This window comes from Hyperolius riggenbachi, chromosome 2 (genome assembly GCF_040937935.1).
Source record: "Hyperolius riggenbachi isolate aHypRig1 chromosome 2, aHypRig1.pri, whole genome shotgun sequence".
In the NCBI taxonomy this organism is placed as follows: domain Eukaryota; kingdom Metazoa; phylum Chordata; class Amphibia; order Anura; family Hyperoliidae; genus Hyperolius; species Hyperolius riggenbachi.
In genome coordinates this window covers 114,890,557-114,913,946 of record NC_090647.1, presented here as the reverse complement: position 1 = coordinate 114,913,946, position 23,390 = coordinate 114,890,557, and the positions used below count along the sequence as shown (strand labels likewise).

Here is a 23,390-nt window from a genome sequence, read left to right as displayed (position 1 = left end):
GGGAGGTTTTGAAGCAATGAACCATGCCGTGAGTTGGGATATCTGGGCTGCCTTGTAATATGCGGTTATATTAGGTACTCCCAGACCACCATCCATTTGTAGTCTGTAGAGTGTTGTTCTAGCTACTCTGGGGCCTTGGTTCTTCCATATAAAGGACATTATCGTTGCTTGAACCTTCTTGAGGAAGGAAGGGGGAATGTGCACAGGAAGCACTCTGAAAGCGTAAAGAAGTTTTGGTAGGATTACCATTTTGATTGCTGCGATGCGCCCTATCCAGGAAATGGCGTAACGCTTCCAGCATTCCAAGAGTTGGGTGATTTCTTGATAGAGTTTAGGATAATTGGCTTTAAACATATCGTTATAGCAGTTAGTTATGTAGATACCGAGATACTTTAATTTCAGAGGCTCCCAGGCGAATTCATAAGAGGCTTGAAGTTTTGTGACCTCAGTTGTGGGAAGAGATACATTAAGGGCTTTAGACTTGGTGCTGTTTATTTTTAGCCCAGAAATATCCTCAAATTCAAGTAGTATGTCTGCTAGATTAGCAAGGGAAGTGGAGGGGTCTGTGATAGTGAGGATGACATCGTCCGCATATAGACATAGCTTATGGGACTGCCCAGCCAGAGATATCCCCCCGACCCCCTCGTGGCGATTAACCATAATCGCCAGAGGTTCCATAGCGAGGGCAAATAATAGGGGGGAGAGGGGGCACCCCTGGCGAGTGCCTCTCTGAATAGGGAACCTGGGGGACCTGTACCCGTTGTACTGAACGAATGCAGTAGGGGAGTGATAGAGAGCTTTGAGCCAAGTTAGGATTTTAGGTCCAAAGCCCCAGATTTGTAGAAGGGTGAACAGGTATTCCCATGATACTGTGTCTAACGCTTTCTGAATGTCCAGCGATAACAGCATCATGGGGGCACCGCCTCTGGATGCAGAAGATATCAGGTGTAGGATCCTTCTGATGCTGTCCCCAGCCTGTCTGCGTGGCATGAAACCGACCTGGTCCAGGCCCACCATTCTATCAATTTCGCTGCTTAATCTGGTTGCCAGTATTTTGGCTAAGATTTTTATGTCAACGTTTAACAAAGAGATCGGTCTATAATTAGACCATATGGTTGGGTCCGTGCCAGGTTTAGGTATCATGCTTATACCGGCCAGTAAGGATTCTGTTCCTGGTGTGTTACCTTCGAGGATACTATTGAATGCTTTAGCTAGAGAAGGTGAAAGGATGTTGCTGGATTTCCTATAATATAGGGTTGAGAATCCGTCTGGGCCAGGGGCCTTATTGATTTTAAAAGATTTGATAGTGTGTAGGACCTCTTCTGCTGTGATGGGAGAGTCCAATCTTTGCCGCGTGTCGTCTGTGATAGGGGGCAATGGGAGGGAGTTTAATATATTATTCATCAATATTTTATTAGCTGCCGGAGGCTGTTGGTATACTTTTGCTAAACCCTTCTGGAAAAGCTCAGTAATTTTGGTAGGATTACAGGTAAAGGTGTTATTTCCTGTTTGCAATTTAATAGCTTTGAATTGGGGGTCTAGGTGCTTCAGTTTGCGGGCAAAAATGGTGGTGGGCTTATTACAGTTGATATAAAATCTGTATTTGCTCCATCTGAGTTGCTTTTCAGCAGCACTGGAGAGAAGGAAATTTAGGGCTTCTTCTGCCTTAAAAAGAATTTGTTTATTCTTTATGGTTGGGTCTTTATTATATTGATCCACTGCATCTGCGTATGTCCGCTCTAAAGTGCACTGCTCCTGTTTCCATTTCTTTTTCTTACTGGAGGCAATGCCTATGAGGTGCCCGCGGAGGACTGCTTTGTGTGCCTCCCAGACTGTGTAGTCAGATATCTCATTCGAGCCGGAGTTAAGGGTGAAGTATTCCTTGATTTGATTTTCCAAAGTTGTCGTGACTGTGATATCAGATAGCAGGGATTGGTTGAGCTTCCATCTAAACTCCGGCTGTCTAGAGATGAGCGAGACCAGTCTGATAGAGACAGCGTTGTGGTCTGACCACGGAACAGGGACAATTTCAGCAGCAGACAGACTAGGAAGCAGGGATGAATTAAGAAAGCAGTGATCAATGCGGGATTGCATATTATGAGGATTTGAGTAGAAGGTATATTCCCTCCTATTAGGATGTATTTCCCTCCAACAGTCTGCCAAGGAGGCCACTTGTAATAGGCTTTCAAACTGCTTGGCATTGCGTACATCGGCTGTGGAGGGCGAAGGATGGGCTGGGTTATCTTTGTCCAGGTGTGGACGCAGGCAAAGGTTAGAGTCCCCTGTAATAATGACGGTGCCTATTGCGTGCGTTGATATTAACTCGATGAAATTTTTGAGAAACGGAAGTTGATTTGTGTTAGGGGCATAGTAGGATGCTATAGTGACTTCACTATCTTGTATAGTACCTAGTAGAATCAGGTATCTACCACTAGCATCTTTTATTTCTTTATGGCAAATAAAGTTTACCGAGCGCCTGAACGCAATAAGAATTCCCTTCTGCTTAGTGGTGGCACTTGCGGTGTAGAATTGGGGGAAAGTATTATGTAAGTATTTAGGAGTATATGAAACCTGAAAATGCGTCTCTTGGAGACAGATAATGTCTGCGTGCTTAGCACGGAAGAAGGAGAAGGCTTTAGAGCGCTTGTTAGGAGAGTTAAATCCCTGGACGTTTAAGGACATTATGTTTACTGCCATTCTTCATGAACAGTAGAAAGGCCATATTGTGGATGTGGGTTATGGTCGGCGTGTCTCTCCTCCGGCGCTAGGTCGAACAAGCTGGCCGTAACAGAAGAGAAAGAAAGAGAGGAGGAAAGAAGGAAGAGGTGAGAAGAGGAGAATAGGAGGGCAACCTGAGAAGAAGGAACCCTCCGTATGTAGGTAAGGATGCGATAAAGCATCAGTATGCTCCCACGGGGCATCAAGTAAGTGGTGCCCATTGGGTGCAAAGGTGGAGCACATGGTGAGTCTGGGAAGCCTAATATATCATGAATGTTGCCGGCCGCTGCAGCAGTTGTAAATTAGTGGCAGCGGGGGTGAGGGATGGGGGAAGAGGGGAGGGGGATTCTGGAGTGGTGCATTGAGCTGACAGTGCGCTCTCCTCCGGTACAGCAAGAGACTTATAATGGGGTAGGGGGACTTATTTGATTTTTTTGTTTGATATTTTCAGAAAAAAATGTCATGAGATAGCCAGCCATAGGTGCTCCAAGTATAGATAGCAGCAGAAAAAAACAGATTTCTCTGGTCTGATACCTTATCTAATGATTGGACACACGTATCTATGAAGTTTAAGGCTCAACTAACCAATCCAAACTATTTGGTGTGCCAAGAAATCAGTATTGTGTGGTTACACGCATTCAAATCAGCAAACTACAAGGGTACCCACATTTTTACAGTCAGTTTTTCACTTTTGATTTCATTTTATAAAACTAATTACTGCATCACTAAAAATCTTTGTTTGGATAACACCTCAGTACACAGATGTTCCCGAAAATGAAAGACATACCACAGCTATCTTTTTATTGACAGCAGAGTCAATTATTATTATTCTCGGCTGAGAGGGATTCCCTAACTTTTTTCATATGAATGTATTTCTGGGTGATCTCAGCCTGTTCAAGGAAGAAAGGTTAGATGGAGCTGAGGAAAAGGAAGAGGGGTTATTTATTTATACCTTTTCACCATATATTTGTAACCTTGCAGGGATTTTTATGAACATATTCCTTACAAAAATGTCAGGGAAAATGTTTGTTAGACAGACATCTCTGTATGTTTTATTATACCACGGCTGCTGTGTCACTGGTTAGTGCCTATGTAGCTGCATGTTGCTGATACTTTTTCCACCCACAGGTACAGGGTTTGCCTATAGGGCATCAGAAAAGGGAGGGGCGTATGGGGCCTGAGTAAATCTGAGGCCCGGTGAACAGTACCACACACACCGGACCCCAAGCAGCTGAAGTGTTTTCCATCTCTTCGTTGCTGCATGTGTACAAAGCTTGGCAGTCGCGATGGTTCGCATTGGGGAGCCAGTTGGTTTGCCCAGTATGGGGCCCAAAATTTTTTTGAAGGCAGCCCTGCACAGGCCAACATTGTTACATTGTTGTGACTCCCCCTTCCATGTGCAGCCCCCTCTTCCATTTGTGACATCCATTTGTGTCAGCCCCTCTCTTTCATGTAGCTCCCTTGATCTGCAGCTCCCCACAGCCACATGTTGCTTCCCATTTGCAGCCTCCTCTTCCATCTGCAGCTACCCCTTTTCCATGACCAACTACACCCTTGGTCGGCCGCAGCCCAAGGCCACGGATGTTGTGGCCTCTTCAGAAATCCAGCCCTGCCAGCAGTGTAGTGATGAGGGGGAAAAACTTCTTGACTTTCCAGTCTGTCATTAGAGGCCACATATGCATATTATTCATTGTCATGTGTTTGGTTTTCATTTTGAAAATTTGAGATCATTATTTTCAGGCATTTGGGGGTTTATTTTTTTATGCAAATTATCTCCAAATTATATGGGGTTTAAAGGACACCCGAGGCGAAAATAAAATAGTGAAATAAACGATTGTATCTATCTTCCTTCTCCTTTTTAAGATATTCCACAGTTTTATTTTATGTTTAAATCTACTTTTTAAGTTTTAAATGTTTTATTGTTTTTGCTCAATGACACATTCATTGAAGTATGCCAGAGCTAAAATCTATGAACCATTGACCCTTTTTATCTCTTTCCTGCTCTCAGAAGCCATTTTCTGCTAGGAAAGTGTTTTATAGTTGTCATTTCTTATCAGTGAGGGTCACACTGTTGCCACTTCCTGTCTGAGTCATACCTGATATATAACTGTTTCAGGCAGAGAAATAAAAAATGGAACACAGCATAGTTATTTGTGTTCTAGGCACTGTACATACACATGTCTATCTCATCATGTCACATGTCACCTTGGGTATCCTTTAAAGTGCCTTGTGGAGTTATTTGTATTGGCTAAATGATTACATTTATGCTAGAAGGCAAGAGAATAAGAGAAGTATTGGAAAGTTAGTGAATAATAAGTCAATAATTCCCTGGCAGTGAAACAATTTGCTGCATACTGTTTATCAGAAATGATGGTTTATCATCTCAAGTGAGATATTGCCGATTCTGCTTTTATTATTACTATTTAGTATTTATATAGTGCCAACATCTTCCGCAACACTGTCCAGAGTACATTGTCTTGTCACTAAACTGTGCTCACAATCTAATCCCTACCATAGTCATATGTCTATGTATATATCATGTAGTGTATGTATCGTAGTGCAAGGCCAATTCCATGACATGGATCTATCTCTAGCAATTGTATAATTATGTAAGGCATGTTTAATGTAGGTTAAAATAATGTAGTAGCCATTGCAGCCCATTATTTCAATAGTGTGAGAGAGAGTTTGTAGCTCCTTGAATGGCTGCTTGGATGCATACTGTATATACAGTAAGTGCATTCCTTTTATTTAAATGTTAAGAACCCCAGTTGCTCCCAGTCTAAATTTCAAGGTGTATGCACGAATTGTCTGCTTGCATGTTGATTTAAGTGGACCGATCCTAAGGTTCACAGACAGCAAACTGTCGGGACCATGGTCATGACATCACACTGTGGGAGGAGTTTCACCACAATATCAGCCACACAAACCCCCCTGAAGATCTGTTAGGTAAAGATTTCTCATGGGAAAGGGAGTATCAACTACTGATTGGGATGAAATTCCATTCTGGATTAACGCTCCTCTTTAATTCTGTGCCGACCAGTTGTGCCAATCCCCTGTTCAGCCATGCTCCCCTGGTAACACCATGTCCATCCCCCTTCCATACAGTCAAGCATCCCTAGCATAATATAGCTCAAACATTTTATTACATCATAATTTATTTTGATGCAGCAAATATGATACAGTTGACCCTTACTATTACAGTGACTGAGAAGGTTTGATTAAATTTTACATGTCTGGGTGTGTGTGTTGGTGGGGGGGGGGGGGGGGAATGTGAGCAGAAAGTTTGTTGTCTGGTGCATGACACGGTTGTGACTTGGGGTGTGTGTCATATATTAATGCATGGGGGTTTTATGTCCTACAGTTTTGTGTATTTAGGCTCCTGAAACCTCAGTTTTTTCCTAAAGATTTAAACCTGCACATCTAGCAGAAGAGCTTCTGTGTGTTTGTTTCGCTGATTTGAATTTTTGCACTGGGCTCAACTGTATTTAGTATGATATTTAGCCTACAATCACTCCATGTTTGTGCATCCCATTTTGTAATTATTTTGAAACACAAAGACAGAGATAATTTGGTATGATTTCCAGACATTTGCTTAGCGGTTTATTGAGGATATTAGAGAAGAGCAGTCATTTACAATGCATGCTACTGATTCAGGTTAACAAGCAAGCTTGATGTAGCTCAATAAAGGGAACTCTGAAGCTGATGCACCACTATCAAGAAGACAGGAAAGTTAATAGTGAAACATTTGCCGGTGTGCATGGTGAGCACGGACCACTCTAACTTCAGCAGTGGTGCTTATGTCCGGAGTGGTGCTTCATGTGGCTGCCATGGCTGAACCCTCCCGAGTGGTGATGTTGCTGTTGTTCATGATGGCCATGATGATGATGCTGATGTCCTCCATGATGACCTCCTGAGTGATGTTTTCCTCCAGTGCTTGAGTGCAGCACAGCTATAATCAAAGATCAACATATACATAAAAATACACATACTCATCAATACCAAAAAGATTGTCTGCTCTTGCCCAACCATCAGGTGGTTTATTATTATTGTGTATTTATATAGCACCTACATCTTCCGCAGCACTTTTACATGGTGTATATAGTCACGTAAGTAAAGGTGGCCATACATTACGTGACTTGCCGACCATCCAATTTAATTATTATAATTGAGTCGGATGAAAATCAGTGCTGCCAAGTGCATGTCCATCGCCAATATTACCAATTTCTGGCCAAGCATGTTGATCGGACATGCTGCAAGATGTTGGGGCGTCGTGGTCGATCCAGTGTGTGGGGGTAATGGCGAGCGATATTAGGACGAACAATTAATGCAACAAAACCCCCCAGTGCTGTTCCCTAGTGTATACTGTAAATGTGTATGTATGTGTGCATTTATGCATTACCTGCCCTGTTTTGCAGAATCCATCTGTCTTCCGAATCTGCCACTCTTCCATTAGCCCTATACATTTCACCGGCACATAGCACGCGGCGCATGTGTGATGTCACACATGCCACACTGGTAACGTGTATGGGGCTAATAGAATCGCTGCAAATTCGGAAGACGGACAGGTACCATGAGACAGGACAGATAATATATATATGCACACATACATGCACACTTATACACTGGAGAATAGTTGCGAGGCGGACGTGACAGACTAGCCGATTCCCAAGAGATTTCATTCTAAAATTGGTCAGGAATCGGCCTGTGGTGTATGGGACTATGGGCAGCTGACAGATCTCTCTCCAATCAGATTTGATCAGAATGAGATTTGTCTTTTGGTCGAATCTGACCATCATTGCCTGATGAATGGCTACCTTAACCTTCCTGGCGGTAAGCCCGAACTGAGCTCGGGCTATGCCGCGCAGGAAGATATCTCAGCCCCTGGTAGGGCGATTCGCCCCATTTAAAGTGCTGTGCGCGCAGCTAGCACTTTGCTAGCCACGCGCACAGCTTGATCACCGCCGCTCTGCGGCGATCGCCCGCATGCAGTGGCGGAAGAGGCCCCCCCCCACCAGAGCCCTGCGCTACCCGGACCAATAAATTCCAGGCAGCGCTATGGGCTGGATCTGAGGCATCTGACGTCAGGACGTCGGCTGACGTCCATGACGTCATTCCGATCGTCGCCATGGTGACAGGAGAAGCTAAACAGGGGAATGCGTTATATACGCGTTCCCCTGTTTGCTATAGATGCCAGCGACGATCGCACTAGTGGGACACATGCGCCCTCTCGTGGTGTTTCATGTAGCTACCACTCTGGTAGCTTTACATGAAACAAAATAAATAAAAAAACAGATTTCTGCCCATTTGGCATAAAAAAATCAACCGCCAGGAGGGTTAACTGTCCCTCATAGGAGCTAACCATCTAATCCCTTCCCTACCATAATCAGTCATTGTCTTATGTTCCTATTATTGCAGTCTAGCTGCAATTTTGTGTGGGAGCCAGCTAACCATTCTGTATGTCTTTGGGATATTGGAGAAAACTGGATTACCTGGAGGAAACCCACGCAAACAGAGAGAACAAACAAACTTTGTGCACATAGTGTTCTGACCCAGACTTAAACCCGGGACCCAGTGCTTTTCTTTGTGCAGAACAGCCCTTATGGTGTGATTTTGATGGAATTTGTTTTCTTGGTGAATACTAATTGTCATGTCCCCTAATGAAGCAGATCAATCAATCCCTTTAGATTGTAAGCTGGCAAGGGCAGGGCTCTCTCCCCTCTTTGTGTCTTGGAGATCATTATACATTTTATTTATCATGTTACTTTTATCACTGTCATTACCAATTCTGTATTTTGTATTCTGTATTTTGCATTTTTGTATTTTGCCACTAATTATGTATGTTGTATATTGGTGTACACTATTGTCTGTATTATTATGTACCCCATGTAAGTTTCTTACTTTGTACAGCACCACGAAATATGTTGGCGCTTTATAAATTGAGAATAATAAAATAATTAGGAAATGCATCAGGTTGATACTTCTTGTTCCTCTACAGTCACCCTGTGTGTATTAGCTCATGCATTTTCCCTTTTAATTGTATTTATACTATATGCTTACTGCCTGTTGTACCAACAGAAAGCTCTTCATGTTTGTGTATTTACTATCGGGTGACTACTTTCCTTACCTAAATTTTTTTTCTATTAAGTGAATTCAATTTCTCTCTTTTTTTTGTACATACAGTACAAAGTCAGTTGTTATTCCAGTTCTTGCATGTGTAGTTAGCTGTTACTGTAATTATAGTTATTTGTCTAGCACTATGGACACATGATAGTATTCTGATATTTAGGATTTGCTGATAGAGATGATCATGCAAATAATTCTAGATTGCATGTAAATGTAATGCAAATTGTATTTAGCTTAGAATTGGGCCAATCAGATTCACTTCCTGCTGAATATGATTGGCCCATTCCAAGCTGCATATAATTAGCATAAATTTGCATACAAGTCTGAATCTGGTGCATCTCATCAACTATCTCTTGTACTTGGATTAAACAGGATACTATATAGAATTACCAGGTTTCTCTATACTTACATATGTTGACGGAGCCTTCTCCAGCCAGCCTGAAGAAACAAAACAGAATTTAAAAACAGTTTGAAATTATTATTTGTTCTCTCTTCATTTCTCATTCAGTTGAAAGTGGAAGTGAAAATGCAGTTTGCCTTATAATCAGCATCAACTTGTACGTAAAGCTCAGCTCAGGTCAACCAAAGAAAGCTACCTTTTAATTAATGTTTTCTTTAAGAAGCATTACATGAAGTTTGCATATCACAAATAAAGGCACCTGAGTCTGTCTATAGCTCTTCAGCTGGTAAAGAGGTAGAGCAACATAGTACTGCAAATATTACACTGTGAGCCTATTGTAGGAGTGATGACTCATCAATGTGCAGCTGATCTGCTCAGTCCAACCATTGTATCCTAACAGGGAGAGAGAGCAGCAGCTCTTGAGCCAATTAAATTATGTAACCTATCCATTATTGTTGCTACTTATTGATTACCAGATATGGGCTATACTTTGTGCCACTTGTCCCTACAGTATCACTTACCATCAGGTATTTGTGATAAAAGAAATAGGATCAATAAAAATTGGGAAGGAGGGATAATGTAATATGGCAGAATTATAAAAAAAATATGAATTAAGTACTTTGCTTTCTAACAGTGTATTTTTAGTCATTAAACTTGCTTTGAGTTTTCTTTTGTACACAGTAGTGATGAAATGTAATACTCACCTATGCTCTTCTCCCTCCAGCATCTTCTTGTAGGTGGCAATCTCGATGTCCAGGGCCAGTTTGACATTCATCAGTTCCTGGTACTCTCTCAGTTGGAGAGCCATGTCCTGCTTGGCCTTCTGTAGAGCTCCTTCCAGTTCACCCAGTTTATGCTTGGCATCTCTGACTGCAGCTTCGCCACGTTCCTCAGCTTCACTAATGGCTGCTTCCAGGGAAGCACGCTGAAATCATAGCAACACAGACAGCTAAATGATTAGCATTATACATCTAATAATTTATTTTTTTGACTTTTTTTAAATGTTGAATCCCTTCCCACCACCAGACAGTAAATGAACTTTCTAGTAGCAGCCAACATTATTTTCACCTTCAGGTGTTTGTTGATTACTAGTGATTACTAGTGATCTCATGGATCCCAGTCCCAGATCCCATCGATCAATGTGAAACTTTATTTTGGGAAAACTTAACCTGCCATCTAAATTACAATGCAGGCATGGTGAGAAAGGACTACAGAAGATGTAGAACTGTCACTAGTAACACAATTCACAAAACACATAAAATGTTTTTGGTTCCCAAGACTCTAACAGAATCACAAATGAGGGAAAATTAAAACGGAACCCCAAAAATATAAACATAAAAAACTTTAAGGAAACTAAGCATTGCGTTTTTTTAAAAACGTGTTTAACAAACCTCCCCTAAGAGAGATTTGTAATCTGTGTGGGCTTTTCTGGGTTCAGTAAGAATTTACTTACCTATGGGGTGCTGCTCCGTAACCCCCATGCCTATATTGAGGTATGCATCTTCTCTCGCTCGGTGTTACAGAACTACGAGTTGAAGATGAAATAATGTGCACCCAGTGACCGCCAAGCCACAAAGACTGTGACTGTGACAAACCTGTACAGTTCAACTATAGGGAAGAGCTCGACATTAGGACTGTAGGACTAGGCTGTCTTAATCAAATAACTGACTGGATAGAATGGTAAACAGTTCTCATACACACCACTATATTTTGGTGCAAGCCTAGAAGTTCAGAAGTAGGCGGTTTTGGCGCACGACACTCAGCGCTGAAGCTAGGCGCCACTATAGCAGTAACGCTATAGTGCTCGGGGCACATAAGGGTAATTCAGAGTTCCACCCTCTGAGTCGCTACAGCTCAGAGGGGGAATATCGTTTAACGATCCCGGAGCTTGAGCACCAGCATGGTGAGCCGTCAATCGTCTCACCCTGCGCCCAGCTCATCAGCGGTGTACTAATATGTATGTAAGACCTGCATGTGTCCTTTATTCATTCCCAGATTAATCATCTAAGAAATATACACTTTCTACCCAGTTCTTTATGTTTTAGCAAAGAGAAATTGTAATAGATCCCATTCAGAGATCAAACCACCTATTTATTTAGAACCTATTACAATGCTTTGATTTGAATCAGATTTCTTCTTATAACATTATGTTACATTAGAATACATAAAAAAGGAACAAGACAATTTTGTTGTGTGACATCCTTACATAAATACAGGTTGTGCAACCAAACCTTACACGTACCTGAGACTTGGCACACTCAATCTCTCCTTTCAGCCTCTGGATTGTCTGGTTGAGTTCACCTATCTGATTTCTGCTGCTCTGCAAATCATTTCCGTTCCTTCCAGCTGCATTGCGAAGTTCATCAAACTAGAGGACAGTAATGATACAACAGTTCACAAGTTGTTGGACCAGAAACCTTTGTACATTAGACGAGACAGAGACCATCATTATTTTCAGATCCTCGATGACTGAACTTGACAAAAGCATTAGAAAATGAAACTGTCGAAGTTTGTGCATTACTCTTGAATACATGTGCTCTACGATAATGAACTACATTGGATGGATTTGAGTGCTCCTATCATGTTCTGAATACTTAGTCATTAGTGTTTCTAAAAACCATGGAAGTGTCACCAGCAATGGCATAAGAAAAGGTGTTGCAGTGGTCATTACACTAGAGCAGGGGTGCCCAATACGTCGATCGCGATCTACCGGTAGATCGCGACCGCCCTCTGAGTAGATCGCGGCCGTCCGGCCGCGTCCTGTCAAATTTAGCTGCAGCGTGGTTGCGGCTGTGAAATTACATGTAGCCTCGGCTGTCATTTTCTCCTAGCAGCTGCAGGGGAGAGGCGCGGCTCATGGGGAGAGGCGTGGCTGAAGGGGAGAGGAGCAAATGGGAAGCCTCTCCTTCCCCTTCAGGCTCTGTGATGCAAGCCGTGTGGCCACTCCTCCCCAAGTCCCACGGGTCTTCAGTGACGTCTAACAGTCATCCCCGCTCTTGTGAGGCGAACAGAGGCGACTGATGCTGCGCACAGAAAGGGGGCTAAAGAGACTGCTCTGCAAGGTGGGCAACTGGGCATATGGAAGTTTAGATTTGATGAAGATGGGGGGATTGCGGTGGTTGGAGGGGGCGTTTATAGATGTGTTGATCACAGGAGCCATGTGCTGTGGTGGGAGAAGGATTGTGAAAGGGGGGACAGGTGTTGAAGAGAAGGGTTCTGTGACCATTTTTTTACAACTATGCTGTGATGGGGAGGGGGATCATGACACTCACTGTGCCTAACTATGCTGGGATATGTGTGTGTGTGTGTGTGTGGGGGGGGGGGGGGTTGTGCATGCGTATGTTGGTAGATCTCCTAGGCTTGGTCATTTTAAAAGTAGCTCGCGACCCGAAAAAGTGTGGGCACCCCTGCACTAGAGGGTCAGCCTAGGGCCCTGAATCAGCCATCGCATCAACACTTGCTTAGTGTTGCTACTATGTGTACTCAGTAACATACTTAGATTGGTTCAAATAAATCATCTGACCATTATTTGGGGGTAAACATTAGGGATGCTTGGAAAATAGAAATTGGATTTCTGTGGAAATACCACACTCCTCGGTAATTTTAACCCAATCACTGAACTTGCTTGCATTGGACCAATCAGAGAATGCAACTCCGTCAACTCCGAAGTATTTGGCCAATGATAGAATGCAATGACCCCCTCCCCCCCCAAAAAAAAAACAAACAGAAATCAGCGGAATCGGTAATAAGCAGAAATCGTTCCCTAGTAAACATTACCAAATGGTTCCCTACTTAATACACAAGTATCTGTCACCATTGGTGTTCTTGTGAAAGGAGGAAGGAGTAGTGGGCAGTTCAGGGGGGGGGGGGGGGGCAGTGTAAATTTATGCTTGGGAAAATGTGGGTCCATTGTGATTTATGTCCATGGCTGTATAACGTGCTGTTCTTCAGTAATGCTATTACTAGAGAAGGTCAGTGAGAAGCAAATTTAATATAAATTCAAATCATATGTAGGTCCCAACTGGGCAAATCAAATACACTTCCTACCCATATTAATTGTCTCAAGTATTACCTCAGTTTCTCAGATTTATACAATCTGCATCCAATTTGCACACAAATCAGATATGTTAGCATCTCATTGACGATTTCTAATTATTACAGGGAAAAATCTGCATGTGATACATTTTTTAACTTTGAAACGGGATAAATATAAATATCTTTATATATCATGTTTGGAAATTTTAAGTAATGTTGATGTGATTTTTTGGTCTTAAAAATGCAATTTGCCTGACTGTTGTGTTGATCCTCTGCCTCTATAATGACATAAGTAAACAGATCAGCATGACTGGTTAGACTTACCCTGGACTGGTACATGGCCTCAGCCTCAGCTCTGCTTCTGTTGGCAATCTCCTCATACTGAGCTCTGACCTCAGTGATAATACTGTCCAGATCCAGGTCACGGCTATTGTCCATGGACACAACAACTGAGGTGTCGGAGATCTGAGCTTGAAGCTGAGAAATCTCCTGTAAAATAGCGCGTGAAGTAAAATGTACATCTAGTTAATGTTATCTGACATAGACAGAAAATAGATAACAATTCAAAGTGACAAAAGAAAACAAAATGACTTTTTGTAACGTGTTTTCCATAATTAATGTTCACCTTAATGGGGCAATTTCGCTTTCACTTTTAACCTTGGTTGTGGTTAAATGATTTAGAATGTTATTTGTTGCATACATATGTATATATGCATATTACACTGTATTTATATTTATAATTTACTGTCAGACTGTACCATTATACCTGTTAGGGCTGGTTCACACCACCAGCGCTTTTCTAAGTGCCATTGATTTGAAAAGCTCTTGCTAATGTAATACTATGTTCATTTCTCAAGTGAGATCATACACATATCATTACAAATCACAAACACTTAGAAAAAGCACACGCAGTGTGAATCAGCCCTTATGCTACAAAGATATATTTATGCAAGGCTGGATTTCCGGAAAGTCCAAAAGGCCTGAGCCTTGGGCCTCTTCTGCCAAAAGGGGTGGCTGGACATGGAAAAGGGGTTGCTGAATATGAACGTTACATTTGTAAATAAAAAAGGGAGGCTACAATTGGGAGGCAGCATATGAAAGAGGTGGGAGACTTCTCAAAGGAGCTGGAAATGAAAAAGGGGGACTTTTGTACATGGATGTTACACATATAAATGAAGGGGCTAAACCTGGAATGGGAAGGGCGCTGTTGCACATGAATATGAAGCAACAAGAAAGTTGGTCTATGGGTGCAAAAGGTATAACTTTGGCCTGGTATGTATGTACAGGGCAGACAACAAAGTAATGTTATACAAACAATCGTCTTTGGTATTCATCTGAAACTTCAAATGTTACTGAATTACTACAGCCTTGGATTGAGATTGTATTCCAGAGGATCATAGTGGTAGAACTGTGTGAAGGGGTAGAGCTGGTGATCTGCGCTCCCATTGGTTGTCTGCATTTCCTGTCTAAAACACGTATAATATTATAGAGCATTTTTTTACCGCTTCATACAGAGTCCTTAGGAAGCTGATCTCATCCGTGAGGGAATCGGCTCTTGCTTGTAGTTCTGCTTTATTCATAAATGCTGCATCAACATCCTAATGTAAAGATGAGCACAATATTCAGTTAGAAATTCATGTCAAAAGGTGCGGTCTCTATTATTTGGTGTTTATTCAGTTTTAACATTTATTTTAGACAATGTAATTTTATCTGGACTTTAGTACTGTTTATAGTTCAGGGATTGTTCAATTAAATAAAAAAGGGATTCACTTGGAACTGTAAGGCCCTTATCTAATTCACTTTTTCTCCTGAGATTTCTTTCTTCCAGGAGATCATTTTTCATTTAAAAAATAACTTCTCAGCACCTAGCAACTGAAAAAGTACTAAAAACGAGGTAAAAAAGTAATAACAAGCTTATTTTGAGTATTCTCTTGCTTGATTGGAGCTTTAAAGGTATTTTATTGGTAAGGTTTAAAAATATCTCCTTGGAGAAAAGTTAATAGGATATGGACCTTAACATGTTATAAAACAACACAAACTAAGCATGCTTTTTTGACCAAGGACTAAAAACACTGATGGTATTGGGGGCAACGTTTACTAATCACTGCATCATGTCCCCTTTTAAGGCTGGTACAGTTTTGAATAGTGACAATACACCTACATATACAATATCGATTTGGTTGAGCTAAAACAATAGTTAGCGATCTTATTGGGTAGGTGCCCCCCGATGTCGTGGCCATGCTTGTTACTGATCATGCTGGTTCACTCATGAACAACACAACACTACCTTCCCATAGAAAAGGACAGTCTGCTCATTGTAAAGCCAGGCAGTGTGTCTATATAGTGATTGTACCTAACCTGTCATCTGAAATGATCATGAACAGTTGTTTCAAGTGAAAAATGTTGTATTTGTGGTTTTAGATGAGACAAGTGAACTACCCTACCATTCACCAGAACGAATTTACATATTCATTTCTAATCATATCTTTTTAGGACTGAAAGCTTAGCTATGAACTGCAAGACAATAATATCAGCCCCCAAACCGACATCTCTACATCAGCACAGCTAACTTTGCTGTAACAGTACTTACATAAGTAAAATACCACTCTCTTAATGGAATACCCAGAAAGCTTACATTGACCAGAACCACTAAGATGCCAAAAAGCCCTCTTACTACTAAAACTATGCTTAATATACATTTGTCTTCTTTAAACAGAAGGTATTTCCTATAATTCAGCTTTAAATGAGCAGGAAAGACCTCCCACAATGCATTTTTACTGAATATGCAAATCATCTCTTTATTCCTCTAAAAGCCAGGTTATATTTACTCTCTTAAGTGCAACAAATTCATTCTCTGCAGCTGTGCGTCTGTTCAGCTCTTCTTCATATCTGTACGGAAAAAGGAACATTGAAGAATATATGTGTTAATACTAAGCAGGAGAAATTAAAAACTATTAAAATCCTTATATCTAAACATGTATTTTAAGCAGCCTGTATATCTGTACATGTTATTTTTCACCTACCATCACTTTAGCAGCTACCTATCAAAGCAGATCGTTTTTTTTCAAAACGTAATATTAGGAACACCTGAAATATGACAGATAAATGTTTCATTGCTTTAGATCTCCACCTACTGATTGCTAGAACATGGAAAAGAAATACAGTAGTATTTCATGTTTGAGAGATTATGACTAGGGTGGGGTGGGTGGGATTAATCGTCCACCCTTGCTGAAAATCGGAGCAGCAGGATCATCTGTGAGGCAACCTAGGCAGGTGCCTGGGGCGTAGTGGGTGTCAAGGGGTCCAACTTCCACTTTCTCTGTCCCGTCTCCCACCTCAGATTACCAAAAGGACCAACAGAACGAGCCAAAGCTACTACCTTGCATAGGGCCCCATTTCATCTTAATCCATCATTGCTGAAAATCTATTGCACACTGTAGTGTAGTGACAACACCATGATTAATGGCACTAAGCTGTCAAAAAACTCCCACAAGCAATCACATGTATCAATATTTTGGAATTGACACCTAATACTGGACATGTACGGCAACAATATGTACGCCTTCAACGCCTACAACACCTTTACTTGGGGCCATACTATAAGAAACGTAACTGCAAACCTACTAAAGAAAAGAAATACTACTATACACACTTTTTCCTCAATTCATCCACTGTTCCCTCCATGTTATTTCTTTCTGCGTCCAGACGAGCCCTCTCGCTTTCCAAGCTTTCCAGTTGTCTCCTGAGGTTGCTGATAAAAGCCTCAAACAGGGGCTCAATCTGGCACCTGGCTGTCTTCTGCTCCTGTAGGAAAGCCCACTTGGTCTCCAGCATCTTGTTCTGCTGTTCTAAAAATCTCACCTAAAGTAAAATAAGCATCACATTGGTATTAAGCACAGATACCTCTTCAAGTGCCAGGCAGAGATGGTCAATGAGATGCAAAAAAACCCTGGCTAGCATGCTGATTCTATGCAAATCATATGCAGCTTCAAATTGGACCAATCAGATTCACATCTTGCTGAAACTGATTGGTTCAATTTGAAGCTGCATATATGCATGCTAGTTTGATTCCCATCACATTAACAAGAACTGGTGCCAAACCTATCAGAGATTCCTTCTAGTGGTCCAAAATGTAACAATAGCCTGGCTATCTCCTTATGCAAAATGTAAACCAAATGATACTAATCTTATTTTCTTTAGTCATAGTATGTGGTGCTTTGTTAATTGCCATAGATAGTAGAATTATACAATTGATGTTGTAGGTGTTACTTTTTATCGGTTCACTAAATATATTATCTACAGCAAGATTTTGAAAAAGCAACTGCATTGTTCTGATAATAGGATGACCTCACTGCCATGGAAAGGTCTAGTACAATGCATGCAAACTGTTTTGGAAGCTAACATCCTCCATAAGTGTAAAGATGCAAATGGGTGCTTTTATCCCTTTAAGAGGCTCTGTACACCTTCTTGCTGTTAAGTTATTCAGGTGCAGCCTGGTTTTGGAGGTGCTGCCAGTTCTTCCTACTGTGTACAAAAATTGTTCAGTACAAGACAAAACCCAGAACTCAGTATAGTTATCTGTGTATCTGTGATTTAATCCCCCTTCCCCTATTACGTTCCTGAATGCAAAATACAGTGTGTTTTTATATTACTCATGTGGAAATAAAGAGATTATCACGTACAGAACTTACCCTCGTGTTTCCTGCTACAAGTGCACTAACAATACTAAAAACTTAAAACAAACATGTAATGAAATATAAGGAAACATTACTAAAATTTATCAGCATAAAAATAGTAATTCAAATCATGTATGGTGTACATACATGCTAAAAGACTCACCTTGTCAATGAAGGAGGCAAATTTATTGTTGAGTCCTTTAATCTGATTCCTCTCCTCTGTCCTCACTCTCTGGATACTTGGGTCAAGTTCCAAGTTGAGAGGTGCCAACAGGCCTTCATTTACAGTTACTGGGTTGATCCCTCCAGAACCAGATGATCCGTGTCCGTGTCCATGTCCATGTCCCCCTGACATCTTGTGTCCATGTGAACCAGCATTATGGAGACTTGCACTGGTAAAGCAGTAATGGCTTTTGTGGTCATGTCCACCATGTTTAGAAGAGTGTGAAAGGAAGCCATGTGAGCTGGAATGCTTTGGTACTGCAACAGAGCAAGAGCTGAAATGCTTGTGTCCAGAAGAAGCCACAGCAGAGTGATGAGACATAATGGAAGGTTTTTTTTTTCAAGCTGATGTTCGAACTGTGTACAGAATGCTGGTTAGCTGGGGAATGTGATGTTGTATGCCTCAGCTCTTGCTGGTTTTATACTTCTGGTAGGTGTTCCTAAGCATGCCACCAGCTATTAAAAATCAGCTTGGAAGCATAATTACATAATATTTTATAAGAATATAACATCAGTACGCCTTACTAATCAAAGCTAAATGAATTTACTGGTGGCTTCAATCACTAAACATCACCAGTATTAAAATACCTTTGTTATTGAAGTGGAATAAAATCATGTCAGTCAAACTAAAATGTTTATGTTGAAATGTTTGTATACATGTCAGAGCTATACAGAAGAACGCATAGCTTAGGTGTACATCAAACTATATTTTGTTCAAGGCAACATATGACAATCATGAAAATGTACAGAATCATGAATACACAGTACAGATGTGTCCAGGAGGGTCCCTGTTTATCTTCGGTAGATCTGTCAACTTTGAGACCTCCTTGTAAAATAAAAAATCAATTTATGACTCTTTGGACCTGATGCATACATTTTGTCAAAGTTGACAGTTCCCTTCGTCTGTTGACGGACATAAGGGTGGCAACCACGGCTGTAACAGTTCTCACATTCATTCACAATGCCCTCTGGGTTATATTAACCCTTGCAGTAGCGGCTGCGTCCACCACACTGTCCACATTCTTTCTAACTTTGTGGCATGCATAAATGATAACCATTTTGACCCCTTTTTTATTTTCTTAAACTAATATAGATTTATATAGTCCCAACATATCACATGGCACTTTACAGTCTCAGTGCAATAAATGATACATCCAGTTACATAACAGAGATAATACAGTACAGATACAGTCAAACACCATTCATTATTTGAGGTTTGAAACTGAAAAGGAAAGGCAATTCAGAGGAATACCTTGGCACATTAAGAGGGATGGCCCTACCGATATGGGAGTGCCAAATGGTTGTGGATGAGAGTTCTGGAGGAACGGACAAGCTTGTAAGAAGTCTTAAACGTGGATATGGGAGGATATTATGACAAAGAAATTCATTTTGTGGTTTGAAGATTACCTCATGGGTGGAATATGCCCCGCATTATCCAGTTTCCAAAACGGGTTGCTAACATAAACTTAAAGCACACCTAAAACAGGGGAAAAAAAGTAGATGTTTCCTTATCTGGGTTTTTTTTTCCAGTGCCTTTAGTCTTTGAGGCCCCTCAGTAACCTCCAGGCCCCCTCTGTGCATACATATACTTCAGCCGCCGGTGAATTGGGCCAAGGATGAGCTGAGTGATGGGTCAATCTGCTGCCCCCCGAGATGTAATTTGTGGTCTGGGGATCACCAAATTTCTCATTAGTGCTATGCCCTCTGATGTGTCACTGTCACTGTCGGACCCCCCCTCCCTCGCCTGGGTCCCCCGTCCTCCGCTCCCCTCCAGATTTAAAAAGTGACGTCGCTGGCTGCAGCTATAAGAGGCAATGGGCGGGGATCACTCACCTCTTCCTCGTTCCACCGTGCGGCGTAGCAGGAAGTGATGTCAGTGGAGCGCAGGCTGGAACGAGGAAGAGGTAAGTGATCCCCGCCCATTGCCTCTTATATCTGCAGCCAGTAACGTCACTTTTTAAAGCTGGAGGGGAGCGGAGGACGGGGGACCCAGGCGAGGGAGGGGGTCGGCCCAATACCCCCTTCCTGCCCGCTATCCCCTCCAGCTCGGGCGGCCCCCCACACCCACGGCTTGGGGGGGGGGGCGACAATTTTTTTTTAAGCTTGCCTCAGGCGGCAAAAAGTCTAGGGCCGGGCCTGAGCAAACTGCAAACGCATTAAAACGCACGCAAAATGCATTTGCGTGAAGAAAAATGCAAAGCGCACCAAAACGTGGTAAAAAGGCAATAGAAAATCGCAAATGCATCATCATAAAACGCTACTTTTTCACACTTGGTCATATGTGAACCGAACCTTGAGCTTTAAGTTGCTATACCATTGTTGGATAATCTGGTATGGGGGCTGCATGACTGGTGATGATAACTTTGTTTTAAAGGTACAACTAAAAAAAAAGTAAAAAAAAAATGTGACAGAAATAATACGGTTACTCATACACCACTTTCATAACCCAAATGCAAAACATATACCGTATTAAATATCCAAGTGTATTCTTTCTTCTCACTTCCACAGTGTGCTCCTCAATTCCAGAAAAAGCTTGGATCACAGGCTGTCTCCTCTCCAGGCAATCCAGAGCACATGGGCAGTATCAACTGTACAGGACATTTTTGGCTGACCCAATCATGACCCAATCATTTCAGTGTTATGATAGAAATGCCTGAAGAGCAAAACTCCCCTGAAATTGTACTTCAATATTAAAAAGGAAACCAAGCAGCATTTTAACCCCCAGGGTACCTCAACAGCACATTCAAAATGAATGCTTACAATGTGGCTCATTATAAAAAAAACTTTCATTTTACCTCATCCTTTTACATTTCAAGGTTCAGTAGAGGCCATAGTCCCCCTACTTCCGCCAGACAGCAGAGACCGAGTAAATTGTTGGCAGATAAGAACTGTTGTAATTAGTTTTTATTGCACAGTAGCAGAGAGCAAACAAAGGCTTTCATCAGCAGGGGGGGACAGTTACAGGACACTCTGCTTCAAACAGTTAGAGAAGTCACACATGCTTAACTTCACATCCTGATGCTGGCTAAGGGCAGTGTGAAGGGGAGGCAGGGTTAACTTCTACCCTGCCTCCTGGAACATGGCAGAACCTACAGCTATTTGACACCAGGCGAAAACTACAGGAAAATAAAGATGAAATAATCCAGTACACTGCTGCAGATTGCCATTAGATACTCGGTGAAGCATTGTGTCTGCAATGGATTTTAAACTTTGTTTGGTATTTGCTGCTGAGATCCCTTTAAGAAATACTCAGCCTTGCATCCAGGGCATAAAGAGCTGATTTGCATATTTGGGAGGTATGCAGCATGGGAAACCACAGTTGTTCACTTTCAGCTGAATTATCACAAATACCCTCTGTTTTAAGAAGGCAGAATTACATTTAGTGATTCGATATGAATCCCATCTCCCACAAATCTAAATTCTGACATATTTTGCTATATATACAGGATCTTCTCAAAAAATTAGCATATTGTGATAAAGTTCATTATTTTCTGTAATGTACTGATAAACATTAGACTTTCATATATTTTAGATTCATTACACACAACTGAAGTAGTTCAAGCCTTTTTATTGTTTTAATATTGATGATTTTGGCATACAGCTCATGAAAACCCAAAATTCCCATCTCAAAAAAATTAGCATATTTCATCCGACCAATAAAAGAAAAGTGTTTTTGAAACGAAAAAAGTCAACCTTCAAATTATTATGTTCAGTTATGCACTCAATACTTGGTCGGGAATCCTTTTGCAGAAATGGCTGCTTCAATGCGGCGTGGCATGGAGGCAATCAGCCTGTGGCACTGCTCAGGTGTTATGGAGGCCCAGGATGCTTCGATAGCAGCCTTAAGCTCATCCAGAGTGTTGGGTCTTGCATCTCTCAACTTTCTCTTCACAATATCCAACAGATTCTCTATGGGGTTCAGGTCAGGAGAGTTGGCAGGCCAATTGAGCACAGTAATACCATGGTCAGTAAACCATTTACCAGTGGTTTTGGCACTGTGAGCAGGTGCCAGGTCGTGCTGAAAAAATTTAATCTTCATCTCCATAAAGCTTTTCAGCAGATGGAAGCATGAAGTGCTCCAAAATCTTCTGATAGCTAGCTGCATTGACCCTGTCCTTGATAAAACACAGTCAACCAACACCAGCAGCTGACATGGCACCCCAGACCATCACTGAATGTGGGTACTTGACACTGGACTTCAGGCCTTTTGGCATTTCCCTCTCCGCAGTCTTCCTCCAGACTCTGGCACCTTGATTTCCGAATGACATGTAAAAGTTGCTTTCATCCGAAAAAAGTACTTTGGACCACTGAGCAACAGTCCAGTGCTGCTTCTCTGTAGCCCAGATCAGGCGCCTCTGCTGCTGTTTCTGGTTCAAAAGTGGGTTCATGCTTCCATCTGCTGAAAAGCTTTATGGAGATGAAGATTTCATTTTTCAGCATGACCTGGCACCTGCTCACAGTGTCAAAACCACTGGTAAATGGTTTACTGACCATGGTATTACTGTGCTCAATTGGCCTGCCAACTCTCCTGACCTGAACCCCATAGAGAATCTGTGGGATATTGTGAAGAGAAAGTTGAGAGACGCAAGACCCAACACTCTGGATGAGCTTAAGGCCGCTATCGAAGCATCCTGGGCCTCCATAACACCTGAGCAGTGCCACAGGCTGATTGCCTCCATGCCACGCTGCATTGAAGCAGCCATTTCTGCAAAAGGATTCCCGACAAGTATTGAGTGCATAACTGAACATACTTATTTGAAGGTTGACTTTTTTTTTGTTTCAAAAACACTTTTCTTTTATTGGTCGGATGAAATATGCTAATTTTTTGAGATAGGAATTTTGGGTTTTCATGAGCTGTATGCCAAAATCATCAACATTAAAACAATAAAAAGGCTTGAACTACTTCAGTTGTGTGTAATGAATCTAAAATATATGAAAGTCTAATGTTTATCAGTACATTACAGAAAATAATGAACTTTATCACAATATGCTAATTTTTTGAGAAGATCCTGTATATATTAAACATTTTTGATCACCTCTGAGTTATTTTTGTACAGCTTGACATTCCCTTAGTTTTTGAAACAACATAAATAATAATCCTCAAAGGCTTCCATAAGGCGAAGTGTCTCTGTGATGCTAAGGCCATTGTGTCCTTTAATGAGAGGTGGGGAATAGAGAAGTGGCATTTATTAGGGTCTTAAATTAATCAAATATTA

At 41.6% G+C, this 23,390-nt stretch overlaps 1 protein-coding gene across 1 annotated transcript; it reads right to left on the bottom strand.

The window, feature by feature from the left end:
* Positions 1 to 6,285: 6,285 nt before the first annotated feature.
* Positions 6,286 to 18,496, bottom strand: LOC137545713 (keratin, type II cytoskeletal cochleal-like). Its single transcript, XM_068267247.1, has 9 exons — positions 18,116 to 18,496; positions 16,929 to 17,137; positions 16,105 to 16,165; positions 14,779 to 14,874; positions 13,601 to 13,765; positions 11,484 to 11,609; positions 9,946 to 10,166; positions 9,251 to 9,279; positions 6,286 to 6,667 (listed from the first exon to the last, which is right to left on the bottom strand). The coding sequence occupies exons 1-9, from the start codon at positions 18,494 to 18,496 to the stop codon at positions 6,501 to 6,503; spliced, it is 1,455 nt and encodes a 484-aa protein (XP_068123348.1). The 3' UTR covers positions 6,286 to 6,500.
* Positions 18,497 to 23,390: the final 4,894 nt, after the last annotated feature.